At 53.5% G+C, this 20198-nt stretch overlaps 2 protein-coding genes across 7 annotated transcripts; one reads left to right on the top strand and one right to left on the bottom strand.

The window, feature by feature from the left end:
* Window positions 1-1507: 1507 nt before the first annotated feature.
* On the bottom strand, window positions 1508-19954 carry GFM1 (G elongation factor mitochondrial 1). The gene is made up of 18 exons (XM_063408464.1): window positions 19802-19954; window positions 19045-19197; window positions 18623-18755; window positions 18010-18214; window positions 17227-17343; window positions 16590-16740; window positions 16143-16297; window positions 15336-15420; window positions 14562-14699; window positions 13697-13798; window positions 13562-13618; window positions 13098-13235; window positions 12290-12372; window positions 5677-5839; window positions 4784-4928; window positions 2729-2889; window positions 2178-2231; window positions 1508-1910 (listed from the first exon to the last, which is right to left on the bottom strand). The coding sequence occupies exons 1-18, from the start codon at window positions 19853-19855 to the stop codon at window positions 1779-1781; spliced, it is 2226 nt and encodes a 741-aa protein (XP_063264534.1). The 5' UTR covers window positions 19856-19954; the 3' UTR covers window positions 1508-1778.
* LOC134556174 (latexin-like) lies at window positions 5877-12613 on the top strand. Of its 6 annotated transcripts, none has more exons than XM_063408467.1 (7): window positions 5880-6424; window positions 7423-7485; window positions 7939-8113; window positions 8665-8801; window positions 9896-9958; window positions 11828-11845; window positions 12037-12613. In XM_063408467.1, the coding sequence occupies exons 1-7, from the start codon at window positions 6074-6076 to the stop codon at window positions 12145-12147; spliced, it is 918 nt and encodes a 305-aa protein (XP_063264537.1). In that variant the 5' UTR covers window positions 5880-6073; the 3' UTR covers window positions 12148-12613. The 6 variants fall into 6 exon arrangements, with proteins under 6 accessions (XP_063264536.1, XP_063264537.1, XP_063264541.1 ...); XM_063408471.1 differs by lacking the exon at window positions 11828-11845 and adding an exon at window positions 11878-11895 and having other exon boundaries at window positions 5881-6424; window positions 12082-12613; XM_063408470.1 differs by lacking the exon at window positions 11828-11845 and adding an exon at window positions 11959-11976 and having other exon boundaries at window positions 5881-6424; window positions 12082-12613.
* Window positions 19955-20198: the final 244 nt, after the last annotated feature.

Raw genomic sequence — 20198 nt, forward strand, 5'->3', positions numbered from 1 at the left:
CTGGTGGAGAACCAGCACGTCTGGCACAACTCATCAGCCAGGAATTCACATCACAACTGGTCTAAACATAAAATAACCTCCATAAATATAAATATAAATATAAATATAATCAATAGAAATAGCCCCAGAAATATAAACCTCAGAAATACAAATACAAACCTCAGAAATACAAATATAAATCCCAGAAATACAAATAAAATCATACCCACCCTGTTCCTTGTCCTGTGTTCACACTGCTTTTATCAGACATCTCCAGATTTTGGGAAAAGTGCAACATTTGCTTGTTTTAGAGAACTTCCAAATGTCTGAGAACCTGCAGGGCTTTTCTGGAAATGATTTCCAGCTGAGCATTCCCAAAACCAAAGGCACGGATGTGTGGGAATCCTGGATTTGTCCCACGGACACCCCACATCTCGCCTGGGAGCCCTCAGCAGCTCCAGGCCCTGGCAGAGCCTTTCCAAGGGTTACATAAATCATTTTCCAGTCCTTCCGTGAGGAGTTGTTGCTGTCTGGGAAGCAGCAGTGCCAGGAATGTCGCTGGGTTTGACCTGGAACTTCACTCCCTGTTTACTGGAATCTGCAAAAACACTTTTCAGCTGAGCAGGGCAGGAAGGGGGAAAGAAAATTCAACGTGGACATTCTGGGAATAATTAAAAATACAGAATTATGGGAATATCTTCTCACCTAACCCCTTTGTTTTGTCTCTGCTTTGAGTCAGCAAAGTCAAGTGATTCCCGAGCTGAACATCAGCTGCAACTCAAATCTCTGGATTGTGAGATTCTGGGAAAAGGGATCCTTGGTTTGGATTTCTAACACCCTCTGGATTGTGAAATTCTGGGAAAAGGGATCCTTGGTTTGGATTTCTAACACCCTCTGGATTGTGAGATTCTGGGAAAAGGGATCTTTGGTTTGGATTTCTAACAAACACCCTCTGGATTGTGAGATTCTGGGAAAAGGGATCCTTGGTTTGGATTTCTAACACCCTCTGGATTGTGAGATTCTGGGAAAAGGGATCTTTGGTTTGGATTTCTAACACCCCCTGGATTGTGAGATTCTGGGAAAAGGGATCCTTGGTTTGGATTTCTAACACCCCCTGGATTGTGAGATTCTGGGAAAAGGGATCCTTGGTTTGGATTTCTAACTGAGAGCCAAAAGCCAAGCCCATGAACGATCCACACCCCAAGCCCATTAAATGCACATTGCCAAGCCACAGCAATTCCATGTTCCCAGCTTTGGGAAGAGGCAGCTCCTCCCAACGTCCTTGGCAACGGAGCTCCATCCCTGTGCCACCAGTGACAGTGGATTTGGTGACAAGCACTGACTGATGGCTTTGCCCACTGGGTTGAGACTTTGCAGAATCCATTTCCAAAGGACTGGGAGGGCAAAATTCCATCTGTTCCCTGGAGGGAAGCTGGAGCAGCACGTGATGTCCCACTCCCTGTGCCCATCCAGCAGCTCTTACCTCAGCTTCCTGGTTTGGCATTTCCAAATAAAGATGTATCAAGTAAAAAATAGGATTATTTTAATAGATATTAATTAAGACAATCTCAAGCAAATCATCACCCGTGTTTTAACATCTATTTGTTACAGGAGCATTTACACGTGAGCAATCCCGTGGTGATCCCCTGGTGCTGCTGAGCCCCAGAGGAAAGGGTTGATGGTAAAATTCCAAGTCCAAATGGAGCCCACCTTACCCAGCCAGCCTCTGCTTCCACAGCCTGGAAAAGCTGCTGGAGAAGGCTGGGACAAACTGTTCAGTGCACTCCAGAGGAATCCCATCAGCTCTTGGCTTTGCCCTTCTTGGCAGGAAGTCTCCCTGTTGCTTCCAGGTATTTGTTGATGATTTCCTCCTGAGTGCTGGCTGAGCAGGGCTGGTATTTGCAGTATTCCATGGTGTACTCCCCTTTTCCCTGCAGAATTGGGACAGGAAAGTGAGGATGGGCCACGTGCAACCCTGCTGGGCACACACAGACTCCTGTCTGTGAGGGAACACCCAGGGATCCTCTACAACCCCACCCACACAGAACTCCTCAGGCACAGAAGAATTGTTTGGCCAGGAATTCCTCAGCTCTGGTTTGATCTCATTCCCTGCTGCAGCTGCCACGGACAGGATGATCCAGTGAGCCCAAATTTACAGAATCAAACCCGTTTTAGCAAACAGGACCAGCAGGACTCACCTCTGTGCAGGACCTCAGCTCAGTGGCATATCCAAACATATTGTTCAGTGGCACCTAAAATCCAAACATATTTGCTCACAACGAGGTTTTTTCCATCACTTTTGGCCTATCAGCTAATTAATCCCAATTATGACATAAAGAGTCAGTGCTGTCTGTAAACAGCTCTGATTTAATGCTCTGCTGTTGTAACGTATCTGTTATTTTAATTAGTTTATATTTGCAGCGTGTTTTCAGCAGGAAACCTCAAAAATCTGAGAGTTTGAGTGGACCAAGAACTGGGATATCCTAAATTCAGAGATGAGTCAGCCAGCAAGGCTTGAAGTATCTCCAGACATTCCTGCAAGGATAATTTGGGAAGCAGGAGGGCCACAGCGTGTGGTTGTCCCGAGCTCCCACCCAGCAGGAAAACACCCAGTGATCCTTTCCAGGCATTTTTAGGAGGGAGGTAAAAGAAGAAACATTGAAATAGACTCAACCTACACCTGTATCCATCCAAACTGAGGAAACCAAGGGGATGAAGGACAGGGCAGGGGGGTGAGGAGCACACAGACCTCAGCATAGAGAGTGAAGTAGCCCTCGGAGCCGTCCTGGCCCGTGATGACGCCGTGGCGCCGGTTGATCCCGGCTATCACGGCCCCCTGGAACTCCGTGGGAGCCAGCACCTCCACGGCCATGATGGGCTCCAGGATGCGCACGGCAGCGTTCTCCATGGCTGGGGAGGAACGGGACAAAGAACCCAGAGGTGAGGCTGGGGTGAGGGAAGTGCTCCCTGCCCTGGATTGAATGTGTAAGCAGAAGTGTGTGTTCTGTTTGCCGTCTGTTGAAACCCGCTGGGGAGGGGCTTTGTGATCTCTTCTATAACCCACCCCTCACCCCTCCAGGGATCTCTGCTGTCCATGGGCCATCGAGGCTCCCTGCAGGGCTGATACAATTCCATCATCCATGGGAGATGCTGCACCCAGGGGAGGAGCCCAGCATTCCCACCTGGATAAACCCTGGGATTCAGAGCCCAGCACAGCCTGTGTGCTCTGCATTCCCACCTGGATAAACCCTGGGATTCAGAGCCCAGCACAGCCTGTGTGCTCTGCATTCCCACCTGGATAAACCCTGGCATTCAGAGCCCAGCACAGCCTGTGTGCTCTGCATTCCCACCTGGATAAACCCTGGCATTCAGAGCCCAGCACAGCCTGTGTGCACTGCATTCCCACCTGGATAAACCCTGGCATTCAGAGCCCAGCACAGCCTGTGTGCACTGCATTCCCACCTGGATAAACCCTGGCATTCAGAGCCCAGCACAGCCTGTGTGCACTGCATTCCCACCTGGATAAACCCTGGCATTCAGAGCCCAGCACAGCCTGTGTGCACTGCATTCCCAATGGATAAACCCTGGCATTCAGAGCCCAGCACAGCCTGTGTGCACTGCATTCCCACCTGGATAAACCCTGGGATTCAGAACCCAGCACAGCCTGTGTGCAACTGCATTCCCACCTGGATAAACCCTGGCATTCAGAGCCCAGCACAGCCTGTGTGCACTGCATTCCCCCCTGGATAAACCCTGGCATTCAGAGCCCAGCACAGCCTGTGTGCTCTGCATTCCCAGAGGAAGGCTGGGCCCATCTCACCACCACTGGACCCCTCCTACAGGATCATCTCTGCTCCAACAGAACCACATCTGTCACTGAAGGATTTATCTGGACTGCCCCAACACCCTGACCAACAGGGTGTCAGTTGTGTTCTGAGTCTGTCAGTGTTTCTAGGATTTTTTTGTTTGCCTTTTTTTTACTACTACATTTGTATTTTTAATATTCCTAGTAAAGAACTGTTACTCCTATTCCCATATCTATATGCCTGAAAGCCCCTTAATTGCAAAATTACAATAATTTGGAGGGAGGAGTTTTACATTCTCCATTCCAAGGGAAGCTCCAGCTTTCCCTGGCAGACACCTGTCTTCCTAAACCAAGACACTCCCATACAGCAGCAAATGATTTATGGTTAATGCCAGGGAAAAAAACATGATCCACACATGGAATTCCAGCTCCTGGCCTTTCATTCCTGGAGCTGTGATCACAGAACTATTAAGGCTGGAAAAGACCTCCAGGAGCATCAGGACCAGCCTTTGGCTGACAGCACTGTGCTCACTAAACCCTGTGTGAAATGCCACATCCACAGGTTGTCTAAGCACCCCCAGGGACTGGGACACCACCACTTCCAAGGCTGCCCCTTCCAGTGTTGAACCTCTCCTTCAGCAAAGCAATTTTTCCTAAAAAAGGCCCAGTTTGACCAAATGTTCTCTTCCTCCCTGGTAAGGATGAAGCTGGTGGTGTTGCTGTACTGAAGTCAGGGAAAACAGGATTCCCTTCGTACAGCCACAGGAATTACTGTGTCTCCTTCAGGAATTCTATAAACTCTTGGACATATTCTGCTCCATGAAACTGGGGGGAAGGGAAGGGAAGGGAAGGGAAGGGAAGGGAAGGGAAGGGAAGGGAAGGGAAGGGAAGGGAAGGGAAGGGAAGGGAAGGGAAGGGAAGGGAAGGGAAGGGAAGGGAAGGGAAGGGAAGGGAAGGGAAGGGAAGGGAAGGGAAGGGAAGGGAAGGGGGAGGCTGTACCTTGTCTCAGGGCTCCCTCTCCCGCCCTGATGAAGGAGATCTCGTTGGAGTCCACCATGTGGTGGGCGCCGTCCTCCAGCACGAAGCGCACGCCGGAGATGCGGTGTCCCGACACCAGGCCCTTCTCACAGGCCTCCCGGAATCCCTGGAACAACACCTCAAAGTCACCACAGGAACCTGCAGCCTCTGGCACCTCGGTTTGATTTCACAAATAAAAGTCACAGAACAAGGGAAAATGGCCTCAGGATTTGCCTTTTTAAGGGATTCCGTGGCCAAACCCCAAAAGAATGCACAGTGTGGAAAGAGCTCTTGCCTGGAGAACAAGATTCCTTTAAGACCATGGTTTTTTTTGGGATTTGGCAAAAATCTTTAAGTGTTGCATCATGGAAAAATGAAGAAATAATTGTATGTTGTTACAGGAATTCCAAGATATTGGTAGGTTAATTAAAGCTGTGTGTGATAAATCGTACAGCGAGGCAGTCACAGAGGAGATAAAGAAACAGAATCTGGGAACTGAGGCAGGAAATGCAGCTTAATTACAGTTTCCTCCATGACTGGCCTCAGAGAAGTCACAGAAGTTACATATTTTGGGGTTGGGAGGAGAATTGTGGGGCCACAACCAGAAGCAGAAGAGGCCAGGAAAAAGCAGCTTGAGCAGGAGGCTCTCACAAGGGAAACAGAGCCAGCACCACCAAAGGAAACAGCAGCTCCTGAATTAACTGGAAACCCCAGGAATGCAAGACACGAAGTGAAAACACACAACTGTGATCCTGCTGCCACTGGAGCAGTGGGAAAAGCCTCCTCTGCTGGGGCAAGGCAGGCACAGCAAATGTGGGTGGTACTGCAGGAAAACAGGAATCAGGATTTTCTGTGTCACAGGGAAAGGTCTGTACCTTTTCCACAGCGGGCACAAACTGCTTGGGAATATTTGTGCCGATGGTTCTGTCCTCAAATTCCAGCTTGGTGAAGTCCTCTGGCTCCAGGGGCTCCAGCACTCCGATGACTTTGCCGTACTGGCCCGCTCCTCCCGACTGCTTCTTGTGGGTGAACTCAAACCTAAACCCCAACAGCCCCCCAGACACCGCGTCACTGGTGACACTCAGCACAGCCTTCTGTGAGAACACTCCCATTCTGCATTTCACACAACCACAGCCTGGTTCGGGCGGGAAGGGAATTTAAATTTAAAATTTCATGGCAGGGACACTTTCTGCTGTCTGAGGTTGCTCACAGCACCATCCAACCTGGACACTTCTAGGGATAGGGCGGCCAAATTCCTGAAAAACCTGTGCCATGGCCTCCCCACCCTCCCGGGGTAGGATTTATTCCCAGTACCCCGCTTCAGGCCGTTTCAAACACCATCCCCTGCTGCTGGAGGGATGCGCTTCCCCGGCATCGCCCCGTCCCGCGGAGCCCGCCCCGCCCTGCGGCCCCGCCCGGGCGCTTCCTGCGGGAGGAGGAAGCGGCTCCCGGGCCATGGAGCCGCCTACGAGCCCCTTCCCGGCCGCCCGGGCCGTGGAGCTGCCTCCGAGCCACTTCCCCGCCGCCAGGGCCGCGGCCGTGGCCGTGGGGTACCTGCGGTACCTGCGGGGCGGCCCCGGGCGGGGGCTGCAGCTGCGGGAGCTGCGGCGCGCCCGGCGCCAGGTGAGCGGGGGGACCGGGAATGGGGAACCGGGAACGGGAACGGGGAACCGGGAACGGGGAACCGGGAACGGGGAACCGGCACGGGAGCTGCCACCGGCACCGCCCTGTTCCCTTGGAGCGGGCAGAGCACAGGGCCAGCCCTGGACGGGTGGGGTGTCCCGCTCTGGGTGTCCCGGTGTCCCCGCTCCAGGTGACCCCGCCTGGGCCGATGGTGGCCACAGGTCCCTTCCAGCCGCAGCTGCTCTGCGGTTGTGTCACCGGGGGTGACACCGCCCGTGCCTCGGCAGAGCTCGGTGTCACCACGACGTGAACCCGGCCACCTGCGGGGACAGCTCCGCCCAGGGAGCCTGCCCCGGGCACCGCGCCAGGAGGAACCTCCCGAGGAGGAGGAGGAGGAAGAGGAGGAGGGTGCTGGGTGCTCCCGTGGCTGCCAGGACACGGCTCAGCCCTGCCCTGGGTTTGTAGGGACACCTGGCACTGCAGGGGCACAGCAAACCTGGCACTGCAAACCTGGCACTGCAAACCCAGCACACGGCAAACCCCCTCCCAAAACAAGGGCACAGCAAACCCCAGCTGCTGCCTTCTGTATAGCCAGAAAAACACAGGGCATGGTGCAATCCATCATAAGCTGCAAAAAGGAGTTAATAGAAGGAAGCGCTGAAGGCTTTTAGGTATTTATAACCAAGCAGCAAATTCTTGGATAGAAGCACGCAGGAGCCCAAAATTGGTAATTCAGGGGTGTTCCAAGGATAGAAATGAGGTGGAGAGGCCCTGGCACAGAGTGCCCATCCCTGGAAGTGCCCAAGGCCAGCTTGGATGGGACCTGGAGCAACCTGGAGTAGTGAGAAGTGTCCCTGCCCATGGCAGGGGATGGCACTGGATGGGATTTATTTAAGGTCCCTTCCAACCCAAACCATCCTGGGATTCTGATTTTGTCCAGGATGCAGCCATTCAACATTTGCCAAAGTTAAGTGCTATTAATATTTTCCCTTTTTTAGGACATTGATGGTGTTGGGCACAAGTACTACCTGGAGCTGGAGCTGGAAGATGTCCTGGACAAAGTGAGTCAGACTGCTTTAACCACACACTCTGTGGACACAGCACTTAATATTTTGAATTATGCTCCTGATTGTTCTGTACTACTAATCAGACCCCAAAACCGCTGAATTTTAAGCAAAAGGAGCCCACTGACCACGTGGTACCTTCCTCTAGACCACCAGACAACGCTGCAGGGATGACAAGGACATTCAGTGTCACTCAGCTCCAGCTGAACAGCACAAGGGACATTCTGCACCCCAACCACTGCCCTTGCATCACTGCAGAAAGCAAATCCCACCTTAACCATTCACAGAAATGCCAGGAATTTAACCTTGTCTTAAATAATCCCAAATCTCTCTGGACCAGACTCAGAGAAAACAGCAGCTACATAAAAATTCCATTTTCAGGAGTGCCAATTCCCCTGGTTATACACATATTCAATCACATAATGATGCACATCATTAACTCTGCAACAGGACAGGACTGTGACCTGCACTGCTGAGGTTCTCTACCACCTGGGCAGCAAAACCTCTGCTCCAGATGTGCAGGTGACAGTGCAAGGAGAGCTCAGGAGCACAGAGGAGGCAGACAAGGAGTTCTACAATCGGATCAGGAGCCTGGAAAAGGAGCTTGTGGCTGAGAACATCCCAGGTACAACCCAGGGCTGGGGAGGGCTCAGGCCTTCACCTTGCTGCTTCGCTTGCTCTTTTTGAGGGTCTGCAATCACAGCCACTGCCTTTATTGCTGATTCTGAGGGCTCTGGAAATCCAGCTGGCACTGTCCCCTGCTCCTGCCCGCTCTGAGGGTGCCCTGGCACAGCACATCCAACACCCAAATGTACAACCCCAAACGCTGCCCTCACCTCAGCAACCCCTGCCCTCGACACCACAATTTACATTAAGGGAAAAACGTGGAGAGAACACCCTGGCAGTGCCCAGGCCAGGCTGGAGGGAGCCTGGAGCAGCCTGGGACAGTGGGACGTGTCCCTGCCATGGCAGGGGTGGCACTGGGTGGGATTTGAGGTCCCTTCCAACCCAAACCATTCCAGGATTGTGTGAAGTGGGAGGAGAACTCTGGTGATGGAGCAGCTCCTGCAAACCCTGTGGAAGGCTGTGTGACAGGAGGGACTTTGGCAGCCCGGGTGAGGTGATCATGTTCTGGTAATGGCTCTCTTTAACACCCAGGGTTTATTTTGGTTCCAGACAGCCACGGGAATGTTCCCCCGGAGCTGGAGCCCATCCACCTGCTGGCCTGGGCGGCCTCTGGCTACGTGACCTGGCAGAATTCCACCGAAAACACCAAGTTCCACCTTGCCCAAGTGAAACACGTGAAGCAAGTGGTGAGTTAGCAGCAGGAGCAGAATCCCAGCCTGGGCTGGGCTGGAGGGGCCTTAAAGCTCATCCCATTCCCCCTGCACGGGCAGGGACACCTTCCACAGCCCAGGGTGCTCCCATCCAACCCGGCCTTGGCTCTCCCTGCAGAGTATTCAAGAGCTAAGCAGCTGTGGCAAGGACAATAAATTAAATTAACAAGATTCTGCAGATCCTCCCAGTTTTGCTGTGTTCCATTAGAGAAAATCGATTCTGAGTTATAAATAACCCTGAACTTGATCATCAACCTTTAAAACCCTGATCACCAGCTTTACATTCAAGGCAATTTTCTACAGGAGCCAAGAAAAAGCAGCAGGATTGAGTATTTAGAAAAATGAAAGCTCTGGAAGTTTTGCCCCTCTGAACAGACAGTGAATTCCCAGGAAGTTCTGGGTCTGAAGGAAAGACAGGAATTCCTTGTGGGAGCAGGATTTGTCAATGTTTTGCTCCCTCTGATGGCATTTTAGAGAACTCACAGCTGCTGCAGGGCTGTGACCAGCAAGAGTTTAAAGATTTTCAACCCTCTCTAACAAAGTTAAGGATAAAGGAGACAAGCAACTATTAACTAACCCAGCTGCCATCTCTCCTGTGTAATTTTGTTCCTTTTTCCCTGAAAAACACAGGAAAAGAGTCTATTCCAAAGGCCAGGGCTTATTTTGTCACTCAGAATTCCTGACTGTCACTCACTGCAAGGCCTTTGGAGTGCCCTTATCCTCTTGGCAATTTTATTTGGGACTCTTTGGGCTAAAGTGACACCTTCTAGAATGAGGTGTTCTCATCCTAAAGAATTCCTGATGGATCTGGTCTCTGAAAGGCAGGAATTAGCTGTTAAAAGCTTTACATTCAGTGTCTCCAGTGCAGTTTTGGAGAACACAGAAACTCAAACCAGGAGCTTTTAATTTTGTTATAGTTCCTGAGCTCCACCTGCTTCATTTGTGATCAGGAGCTGCCAGTTTTATCTGAAATCCATCAGGGAATTCTTGTGCTAACCACAGAGAACTGAATCACTTTTTCTGAGGTGGGAAAATCCCCAAATTCAGCCCTTTTCATCCTGTCTTGCCAGAAAAGAACTGATGAAGATCTTCAGTTTGACTACGTGCTTCTACTCCACGAAATGGTGTCCCAGGTAAATGATTTTGTTCCTAAAAAAGCCTTTTTTGGGTGTTTTAAGAGTGCAGCTGTGTGAGCTCCAGCTCAGACACAGATCTGATCCTGCAGGGTGAGCTCAGGGTCCCCACTCTCAGGATCAGGAATTCAGCATTCAGGAACAGCAGCAATTTCCAGCTGTTTTGGGGTTTTCTTGGGAATAGCTGAGGTTCAGCAGGTCCCTCCCAGCTCCCCCTCGGGAGATCCCAGTGCCAAACTGGGCAGGGATGAAGGGAAGGGGCAGCTGGAGCATCCTGGATGTCTCCATGGCCCAGGACAGAGACCTCAGCAATCCCAGTACTCCCAGCAAAATTGGCTCCCAGAACAGCATTTACACCCTGTGCTACTCCCCATCAGAATTTTGGGATCTGAGCAGGTGTTTTCATAGGAAAACCACAGAAAACTGGGCAGAGCAGCTCTTGATTGCAACAACCCAGGGATCCCCTCCCAGCTGCTCCTGACCCGCTGCCCTCCCCTTCCCTGGGGTTTCCCTGCTGGGTTTTCCATGCAAGGAGCTGCTGGAGGAGGGGAGCAGGGCTGCTGCCCGTGCTCTGTGTGTCCCCAGGAGGTGACCGTGCAGTGTGTGTGTGTCCTCAGGAGGTGACACTGCTGTGCTCTCTGTGTCCCCAGGAGGTGACTGTGCTGTGCTCTCTGTGTGTCCCCAGGAGGTGACAGTGCTCTGTGTGTGTCCCCAGGAGGTGACTGTGCTGTGCTCTCTGTGTGTCCCCAGGAGGTGATAGTGCTCTGTGTGTGTGTCCCCAGGAGGTGCAGCCCTGGCAGGTGACTGTGCTGTGCTCTGTGTGTGTGTCCCCAGGAGGTGACAGTGCTGTGTGTGTGTCCCCAGGAGGTGCAGCCCTGGGAGGTGACCGTGCTGTGTGTGTGTCCCCAGGAGGTGACCGTGCTGTGCTCTGTGTGTGTGTGTCCCTAGGAGGTGACCCTGCTCTCTGTGTGTCCCCAGGAGGTGACAGTGCTGTGTCTGTGTATGTGTCCCCAGGAGGTGACAGTGCTGTGTCTGTGTGTGTGTCCCCAGGAGGTGACAGTGCTGTGTCTGTGTATGTGTCCCCAGGAGGTGACAGTGCTGTGTCTGTGTGTGTGTCCCCAGGAGGTGACAGTGCTCTCTGTGTGTCCCCAGGAGGTGACTGTGCTCTGTGTGTCCCCAGGAGGTGCAGCCCTGGGAGGTGACCGTGCTGTGTGTGTGTCCCCAGGAGGTGACAGTGCTCTGTGTGTCCCCAGGAGGTGACAGTGCTCTCTGTGTGTCCCCAGGAGGTGACAGTGCTGTGTCTGTGTATGTGTCCCCAGGAGGTGACAGTGCTGTGTCTGTGTGTGTGTCCCCAGGAGGTGACAGTGCTGTGTCTGTGTATGTGTCCCCAGGAGGTGACAGTGCTGTGTCTGTGTGTGTGTCCCCAGGAGGTGACAGTGCTCTCTGTGTGTCCCCAGGAGGTGACTGTGCTCTGTGTGTCCCCAGGAGGTGCAGCCCTGGGAGGTGACCGTGCTGTGTGTGTGTCCCCAGGAGGTGACAGTGCTCTGTGTGTCCCCAGGAGGTGCAGCCCTGAGAGGTGACAGTGCTGTGCTCTCTGTGTGTCCCCAGGAGGTGACAGTGCTCTCTGTGTGTCCCCAGGAGGTGACAGTGCTCTCTGTGTGTCCCCAGGAGGTGCAGCCCTGGGAGGTGACTGTGCTGTGTGTGTGTCCCCAGGAGGTGACAGTGCTCTCTGTGTGTCCCCAGGAGGTGCAGCCCTGGGAGGTGACCGTGCTGTGTGTGTGTCCCCAGGAGGTGACAGTGCTCTCTGTGTGTCCCCAGGAGGTGCAGCCCTGAGAGGTGACAGTGCTGTGTCTGTGTGTGTGTCCCCAGGAGGTGCAGCTCTGGGAGGTGACAGTGCTGTGCTCTCTGTGTGTCCCCAGGAGGTGCAGCCCTGGGAGGTGACAGTGCTGTGTCTGTGTGTGTGTCCCCAGGAGGTGACAGTGCTGTGTGTGTGTCCCCAGGAGGTGCAGCCCTGGGAGGTGACCGTGCTGTGTGTGTGTCCCCAGGAGGTGACAGTGCTCTCTGTGTGTCCCCAGGAGGTGACAGTGCTCTCTGTGTGTCCCCAGGAGGTGCAGCCCTGGCAGGTGACTGTGCTGTGGCAGCCCCGGCGCGGTGCCCGCGTGTGCCGGTGCCGCGCTGGCACCGCCTGAGCCCGGAGCTGCCACGGGAGGTGACAGCAGCAGAGGGAGCAACCACGGCACAGCACAGCAAAGGGAACCTTCCTGGCATTCCTGGATTCCCAAAGGAACTTTCCCTGCACCCATGGGCCCAATTCCCAGCAGGAATACTCACGGCACGGGGGCGGAGATGTTCTCCCTGAAGGCAACTTTGGGCTTCCCCATGGTGCAAGGACAACCATATTCCCTCTCCATTCTCTGCAGGAAAAACCCCACAGTGATTAGGGTCATTCCATTGGGAATTATTTAGTAACTTCATCAGGATTCATCACTTTTTTGATTGGGGGTTGCAGTGATTTTTGGGGCTTTTCGTTTTTTTTTTTTTTAAATTAACTAATTATTTCCTATCAACTTCTTTACAACCTGCACCTTCAGATGCAGGAAAAGGAAACACTATTAATTGTGCTATTAAAATTCAAGCTTTTCAAGGCAAAAATCACTTTTTCTTCGTTCTGTCAATATTTAAGATGCATCTTTTGTGTTAAGATTAAAGTACAGACATCATCTGGAATGAAACAAATCCCTGGAACTACTCCTTTCTCCCTGTACCAGCTTTTATTAGGGAATGATACATTTAAAACCAGAGGAACGGAGGATTTTTCTGTAGAAATTAATTAGGCATTATTAATTATAATTAGGTATTATTAATTATTATAAGCAGAGGCTGCTAGAGCAAAGTGTAGTGTTTAATACATTTTTTATGGATTTGAACCAAATCCTCTTAAAAATATTTCAGGCAAAATTTCCTTTTAAAAATTTAGAAAAAAGGTTCCTTTTTTCCTTCAGAATGGAACCACTGGAGAGAAAGAACCTTCAAAAGTTGACTTAAACGTTCAACTTTTCCCTAAGCAGCTGGAAGGAGCAGGGAGGAGGCAGAGGAGATGGGAAAGGCAGAGTCCATGGGATGTGCATTCCCAGATTACCTGGGCATAGATTTCCAGGTGCAGCTCCCCCATCCCAGAGACAATGGTCTCCTTGCTCTCCTCATCAAAGTGGGTCCTGAAGGTGGGATCTTCCCTGGTGAAGCGGCCCAGGCCTTTGGAAAACTTATCCAGGTCATTCTGAAACACGAGCCAAGGTTTATTCAGCATCCATGAGTCATTCCAAGAAAAAGCCTCAAGTTTTCCCATGCACTGCTGAGCATTTCTGCTCTTTGGGGTTATTTTATGGAAGATTTATAACTCTTGATTAAAGTGTTGATTATTTATTTCAAGTTCATGTTTCTGGCTGAGTGACAGCATCCAGCTCATCCCTGGAGTATCCAAGGGATGAAATTTTGGATATTTGGGATAAAACAGTTCCAAACAGTGCTCAGACCGTTCCATAAAATCACAGAGCAGCAAAGGGAGGGAACTCAGGGAGAAGAGGTTGATCCAAAGGCTCCTACCTTGTTGGAAGGCTTCATAGCCACGGAAATGACGGGGTCAGGGACGTGGATGGACTCCTGTGTGCCAAGGCAGAGGGAGGGTTACAAACCACAGCCCAGGGCTGGGGGCTGCAGTGCCCGGGGCAGGGGGCTCACCATGGAGATGTCCGTGCTGGTTTTGTCTGTGAACGTGTCCCCGCTGGCACAGTCGATCCCAAACAGGGCACAGATGTCCCCAGCATAGACCTCGTTCACATCCTGAGGGAAGGAAGGTTCCTGGTCAGACACTCTGGAAAAGAGGAGCTGCCCCTGCATCCCTGGCAGTGCCCAAGGCCAGGCTGGACAGGGCTTGGATCACCCTGGGACAGTGGGAGGTGTTCCTGCCCTGCTGGCTGGATCATCCTTAGGGTCCCTCCATCCCAAACCATTCCAGGACTGATTGATTCTGTCTTTCCCTCACATCTGGGGTTATCCAGGGGCTGCACTCCCCTCCCTGTCCCTGTCCTGGGTTATCCAGGGGCTCACTCCTGTCCCTGTCCCGGGTTGTCCAGGGGCTCACTCCCCTCCCTGTCCCTGTCCTGGGTTATCCAGGGGCTCACTCCCCTCCCTGTCCCTGTCCTGGGTTATCCAGGGCTCACTCCTGTCCCTGTCCCTGTCCCGGGTTATCCAGGGCTCACTCCCCTCCCTGTCCTGGGTTATCCAGGGCTCACTCCTGTCACTGTCCCGGGTTATCCAGGGCTCACTCCTGTCCCTGTCCCGGGTTATCCAGGGGATTCACTCCCCTCCCTGTCCCGGGTTATCCAGGGCTCACTCCCCTCCCTGTCCCGGGTTATCCAGGGCTCACTCCCCTCCCTGTCCCGGGTTATCCAGGGCTCACTCCTGTCCCTGTCCCGGGTTATCCAGGGCTCACTCCCCTCCCTGTCCCGGGTTATCCAGGGCTCACTCCCCTCCCTATCCCTGTCCTGGGTTATCCAGGGCTCACTCCTGTCCCTGTCCCAGGTTATCCAGGGGATTCACTCACCTCCATGTTGTCCGAGTGCATCCTCACCAGTCTCTGCACGCGGACCTTCTTGCCGGTGCGGGTGTTGTAGATGTAATCCGCCTTCCTCAGCATGCCCTGGTACACCCTGACGTAGGTGAGCTGCCCAAACCTGCCAGCCTGCAAGCACAGCCCACAGAATCAGCTCTGCTCCTCCTGGGAGCAGCACCACTGCCAAGCACCAGCTGCACTGACCAAGGGTGGTGCGAGTTTCCACGCTACAGATGGAAAGGGGAGATTTTAAACAGCTTTCACTTGGCTCTACAGTGGAATTTGGGAATTTTCTGAAGCAGTTTTTCACTCCCAAACCTTCCCAACAGAAACATTACCATGGAATCTGGCCAGCCATTTCCCATATTCCATAAGAATCCTGAAGGGCTGCTCTCTAAGTAGCAAACAAATTATTTGTTTCAATCTCTGCACTTTCTCCTCTGACTCTCTCACGTCCCACTGTTTCCAAACACAGGATTTTCCTGAAAATATTTCAATTAAGCCAACAATCCCCCAAATGCTCAAGTTTTAACTAAAAAAACCAGGAAACACTTGAGGTCCAAAACCCACCCCAAAGTTCCAAACTGGCAGCATTTGTGGATTTTGTGGTTGAAGCTATTTTTTAAAAAATAAGTTAAATTTCAGTTGAATTTAAATATTAACTGATTTTCAGCGTGAAGTGATTTAAAAGTCTGCTGTAGGTAAGATTTGGTAGCACCCCCTGGACTCTCCCCATGCCTGTGGAAGGAGCAGAGTGAGACTCACCTCCAGTTTGAAGGCAAGGCCGATGAAAGGCTGGGAATCGTCACGAGCAGAGTTCAACAGGAACTTGGTTTGGTCCTGAGAATCCCTTAAAAACAGGGATGAGAGGGAGGTGAGGTCAGGAACCAACATGGGAGTCTCCTCTAAACCTTTATGGGCTCTGCTCCCAGGGAACAGGGACAGGAGGAGAGGGAACAGCCTCAGGGCAGGCTCAGGTTGGAATCAGGAGGAATTTCTCCATGGAAAGGGTGGTCAGGCCTTGGCAGGGCTGCCCTGGGAGGTTTGGAGTGCCCATCCCTGCAGGTGCCCAAGGAATTCCTGGATGTAGCACTCAGTGCTCTGGGTTGGTGACAAAAGGAGGATTTGGCACAGCTTGGACTCGATCCTGAGGCTCTTTTTCAGCTGCAGGGATTCTGGGATTCACGTCCATAAGAGTAAAACACTATTTACACACTTGGGATGTGCTCCCTCCTCTAGGCAGGCCTGGCTTAAAGGGCTGCCATCAATTCTAAAGAATTATCTGACAATCATTGTCCAAATGTAACACTGAATGTGGTAAAATCCCAGGACAGAGGAACTTTGGGACTTTGTGCCAAATCCTGCTGGCATTGCTTGATAACCAATAGCAAAAGATTGTGGATCTTGTTAGGAATGTTTCCTGCTTTGAAACTATTCCATGGAATCCCAGACTGGTTTGGGTGGGAAGAAAGCTTTAAAAGGAGGGAAGGGAGCCTTAAAGCCCAGCCAGTGCCATGGGCAGGGACACTCTCCACAGCCCTGCCCCTGGACACTGCTGCTGGCTGCACTCACCCCTGGTTGAGGAGGGCGTAGTTCTCCACCTCAGAAGGATTGGGAAGGTATTCCAGGACAGCATCCAGCAGTGGCTGCACCCCTTTGTTCTTCAAAGCACTTCCCACGAGGACAGGGGTGAAGGATTTCTGCAGCGTGGCCCTTCGGATTGCCAGCTGAAAAATATCCCTGTGAACTCCTCCTGCAGCACAGCCAATTCCCTGCCTTTCCTGGCCTCCTCCACCCCTGGAGCAAAGAGCTGCTCCCACAGTCCCCTGGACACCCCTCACCACGAGGGCTTCCCAAAAACCCTGCTCTCCAGAATTCTCTGCAATGCAAAGCAAACCCAGATTGGGAATGGGCCCTCCCGGGGGGAGCTGGAGCTTAGCTGAGGTGACACAACTCCAACAAACAGAATTCCTGATGCATTTACAGAGGAACGAGGGAACAGCCAGCACAGGAGGGTACCTTTAACTGTGCAGCTGTGGGGATCTTCTCCTCCAGGAAGAGCTCCCCCAGCAGCTCATCAGCGTTGGCCACGCACTCGATCAGCTCCCGGCGCCGCTCCGCAGCCTCCGCCCGGAACTCAGCCGGGATCTCCTCCAGCCTCAGGGTCTGGCTGCACACAGGGAACTCAGTGATTCCCAGGAATTCCACAGGGACCAGCCTGCCCACTCTGACTAGGAACAATCCCCCCTTCCCGTGGATCCAGGGAAAAAATCCCCTGCGAAGATCAGCATGTTATTTCGGATGTGGGAGAGCGCGTCCCACTCCTGGCAGGAGCTGGCAGGGAGCAGGAAAACTTCCCAGCCTCACCCACAGCTTCTCCCCATCCCAGGGAGCCTCACACGCTGCAGGATCCCGGCATGGAGCAGCCTCCTGCTTCTCCAGGAGGGAAGGGTGGCCACCAACCCTCCACAGCAACCAAGCCCTGCTGCCACCCCCACCCAGAGCTCCCTGCAGGCCCTGGGACAGCTGCAGGGGACCCTCACCCCAGCACTCCCAAATTTCCTGAGAGCTGGGTTTCATCTCTGAAGAGAAACTGCAGGAATTCCTCCTGCAAAGAGCAGCTCCAGCTAGAAAAGGAGTAATTTCCAGGACTTACCCAAGTGCCCCATCAAAATAGATGGCTTTTTCTTCAATGAGATCTATAATTCCTTTAAATTTCCCCTCCAGCCCAATTGGAATCTGAACAAAAGCTGCATTGTGTTTCAGCTTCGATCTGAAAAAGGGGAAAACAGGAATTTTTGAAGGAAAAAGTAATTTCTAAGTGTGTGCTCCAGATGGTCTTTGAGCAGCATCCCCCTCCCACAAAATCCCTGTGTTCTGTCCTTTGCAGAGTGCCCAAATCTGCCAAAATGGATAAAAACCACCCCGTGGTTCAGGGCTTTGTATCCCACCTTTTGTACCCCACCAGGCCCAGGGAGCAACTCCCACAGGAAGGGCAGCAGGGGAAACCAGTTTGAGACTGATTGCTTGATTAAGGGAGTTGCTTCTCCTTTAATGAGTATTAATGAGTTTATCTCATGGATCAAATTAGGGAGCAAGCAGCATCTCCAGGAATCCAAAGCAGCCCGTGTCACCTCCTTGCTGGAATTTCAGTAGCACCAGGATTTAGGGAAAACTAAGAGGCTGCTTTCAAAGTGGGTCCTGATACAGTTCCATCAAGAAAATAAACATCAAACCCCAGCCCTTGGTCACTTCAAGTCTTGGCTGACACCAATATTGGGGGTTTTGGGACAATGGAGATTTGTCCTGGGTCAGATCAGGATTTAACCTCGAGTCAGGAATTCTCCAAACTGCAGCTCCCAAGAGAAGCCTCTCCAATATTGTTCCTAATGACCTGCCATGTGGATGGAATTTCAGGAATCATTGTAAATGCCAAAACCTGAGCTGCTGCACTGCTCTGGCCGGGTTGGAGCCCATCCTGTCCAGCTTGTTGATGAAGGTGAGGAAGGGCACGTTGTAACGCTTCATCTGCCTGTTGACAGTGATGGTCTGGCACTGGACCCCTCCCACAGCACAGAGAACCAGGATGGCTCCATCCAGCACCCTCAGAGACCTCTCCACTTCAATGGTGAAGTCCACATGGCCTGCATGACAAATACAAATAAAAATGATAAATGCTCTGGAAAGGAGCAACAGCCAAGGGAATCACACTGAGTCACATCAGCTCAAGCGGTGGAGCACAGAGTCATGGAATGGTTTGGGTGGAAAAGGACCTTAAAGCCCATTCCAACCCCTGCCATGGGCAGGGAGACTTCCCATTGTCCCAGCCTGCTCCAAGCTCTGTCCAGCCTGGCTTTGGGCACTGCCAGGGATCCAGGGGCAGCCACAGCTGCTCTGGGCACCTGTGCCAGGGCCTGCCCACCCTCCCAGGGAACAATCCCTGCCCAATGTCCCATCTGACCCTTTGTCAGTCTGAACCATCACTCCATGTTCTGTCACATCCCCGTGTCCGTGAGGAGCAGCAGTCCCCAGGTGCTCCCGGCTGCCCTCACCTGGCGTGTCGATGATGTTGATGTTGGTGTCCTTCCACATGGTGTAAGTGGCTGCAGACTGGATGGTGATGCCCCGCTGTCGCTCCAGCTCCATGGAATCCATCACGGCTCCAACTCCATCCTTACCTTTCACCTTAGGAGAAAAATAAAATAATTAGTTCAAGGAGTTTGCTAAGAATTCATATCCCATCCCTGGCAGTGCCCAAGGCCAGGCTGGACAGGGCTTGGAGCACCCTGCTCTATAGAAAATGTCCCTGCCCATGGCAGGGGGTGGGATGGGTGAACTTTGAGTTCTCTTCCCACCCAAACCATTCCATGGCACTGTGAATCCTGTGCAGGAGTGATGCTGCATCACCCCTCACACAGAAAAACAGCGTGGAGGTGAGCAAGGCCCAGGGGGATCCCGTGGGGCCCAGCCCAACCTCGTGCATCTGCGCGATCCTGCCCGTGTAGAACAGGATCCGCTCCGTCAGCGTGGTCTTGCCGGAGTCGATGTGAGCCGAGATCCCGATGTTCCTGATCCTCTCGTTGGGAAGGACCCCCGAGGAGCAGCGCCTGCAGGAGGCCACCAGGAGCTGCAAGGCAGGAGAAGGGCACTGGGTCAGCCAGGAGTGGATCCAGCACAGCTCACAGGATACCAAGAGTGGGACAGGGGGAAAAGGCCTCAAGCTACGCCCGGGAGGCTCAGGTTGGACAGCACGAGGAATTTCTCCATGGAAAGGGTGGTCAGGAGGTCTGGAGTCCATCCCTGGAGGTATCCAAGGAATTCCTGGACGTGGCACTCAGTGCGCTGGGCTGGGGACAAGGCAGACATCGGGCACAGCTTGGACTCGATGGTCTTGGAGGGCTTTTCCAACGTAATTTATCCTGTGATTCACTGTGCCCGTGGCTAAGCTGCCAAACCGCTTCCCTACGGCTTCCTGCCAATCTGTGGCGAAGCGGTGACCTCAAACCGAGTGAACTTTCCAGGGTCACCTCGGCGCTGTCACCGCTCCCCGCGCGGCCCCTGCACGGCTCCTTCCCGGTCTCCCTGTCCCATCCATGTGACCGGAGCTGCTCGTTCCCTGCAGCTGCTGCGGCCCGCCCGGGGCTGTCCCTCCGCCCTCCGTCCCTCCCGCTCTCTCCCCGCCCTGGGCGCCGTCCCCTCATGCGGGCGCGGGGCGGTGCCGCCGCCGGTACCTGCGTGTGCCGCGGGCGGCCCGGGGCCAGCCCGGCCCGTAGCACGCTGAGCATGGCCCCGGCTGCGGCTGCGGCCCCGCTCCCGGCCCCGCTCCCGGCTCCAATCGCGGCTCCGGCCCCGGCTCCAATCGCGGGGCCAGCCCCGGGTCGCTCCCGCCTCTTCCGGGGCCCGGCGCAGGCGCCGCGGTCCCGCCCGGCTCCGCCGCTCGCTGAGGGGCCCGTGAGGGGCTGGGGGGATCGGGCGGGAGCCCCAAGGGTGGAACGGAGAGAGGGGAGGCTCCCACCGAGCCCCGGGCCCCTCACGGGCCCATCAGCGAGCGGCAGAGCCGGGCGGGAGCCCCAAGGGTGGAACGGAGAGAGGGGAGGCTCCCACCGAGCCCCGGGCCCCTCACGGGCT

Source organism: Prinia subflava, chromosome 11 (genome assembly GCF_021018805.1).
Source record: "Prinia subflava isolate CZ2003 ecotype Zambia chromosome 11, Cam_Psub_1.2, whole genome shotgun sequence".
In the NCBI taxonomy this organism is placed as follows: domain Eukaryota; kingdom Metazoa; phylum Chordata; class Aves; order Passeriformes; family Cisticolidae; genus Prinia; species Prinia subflava.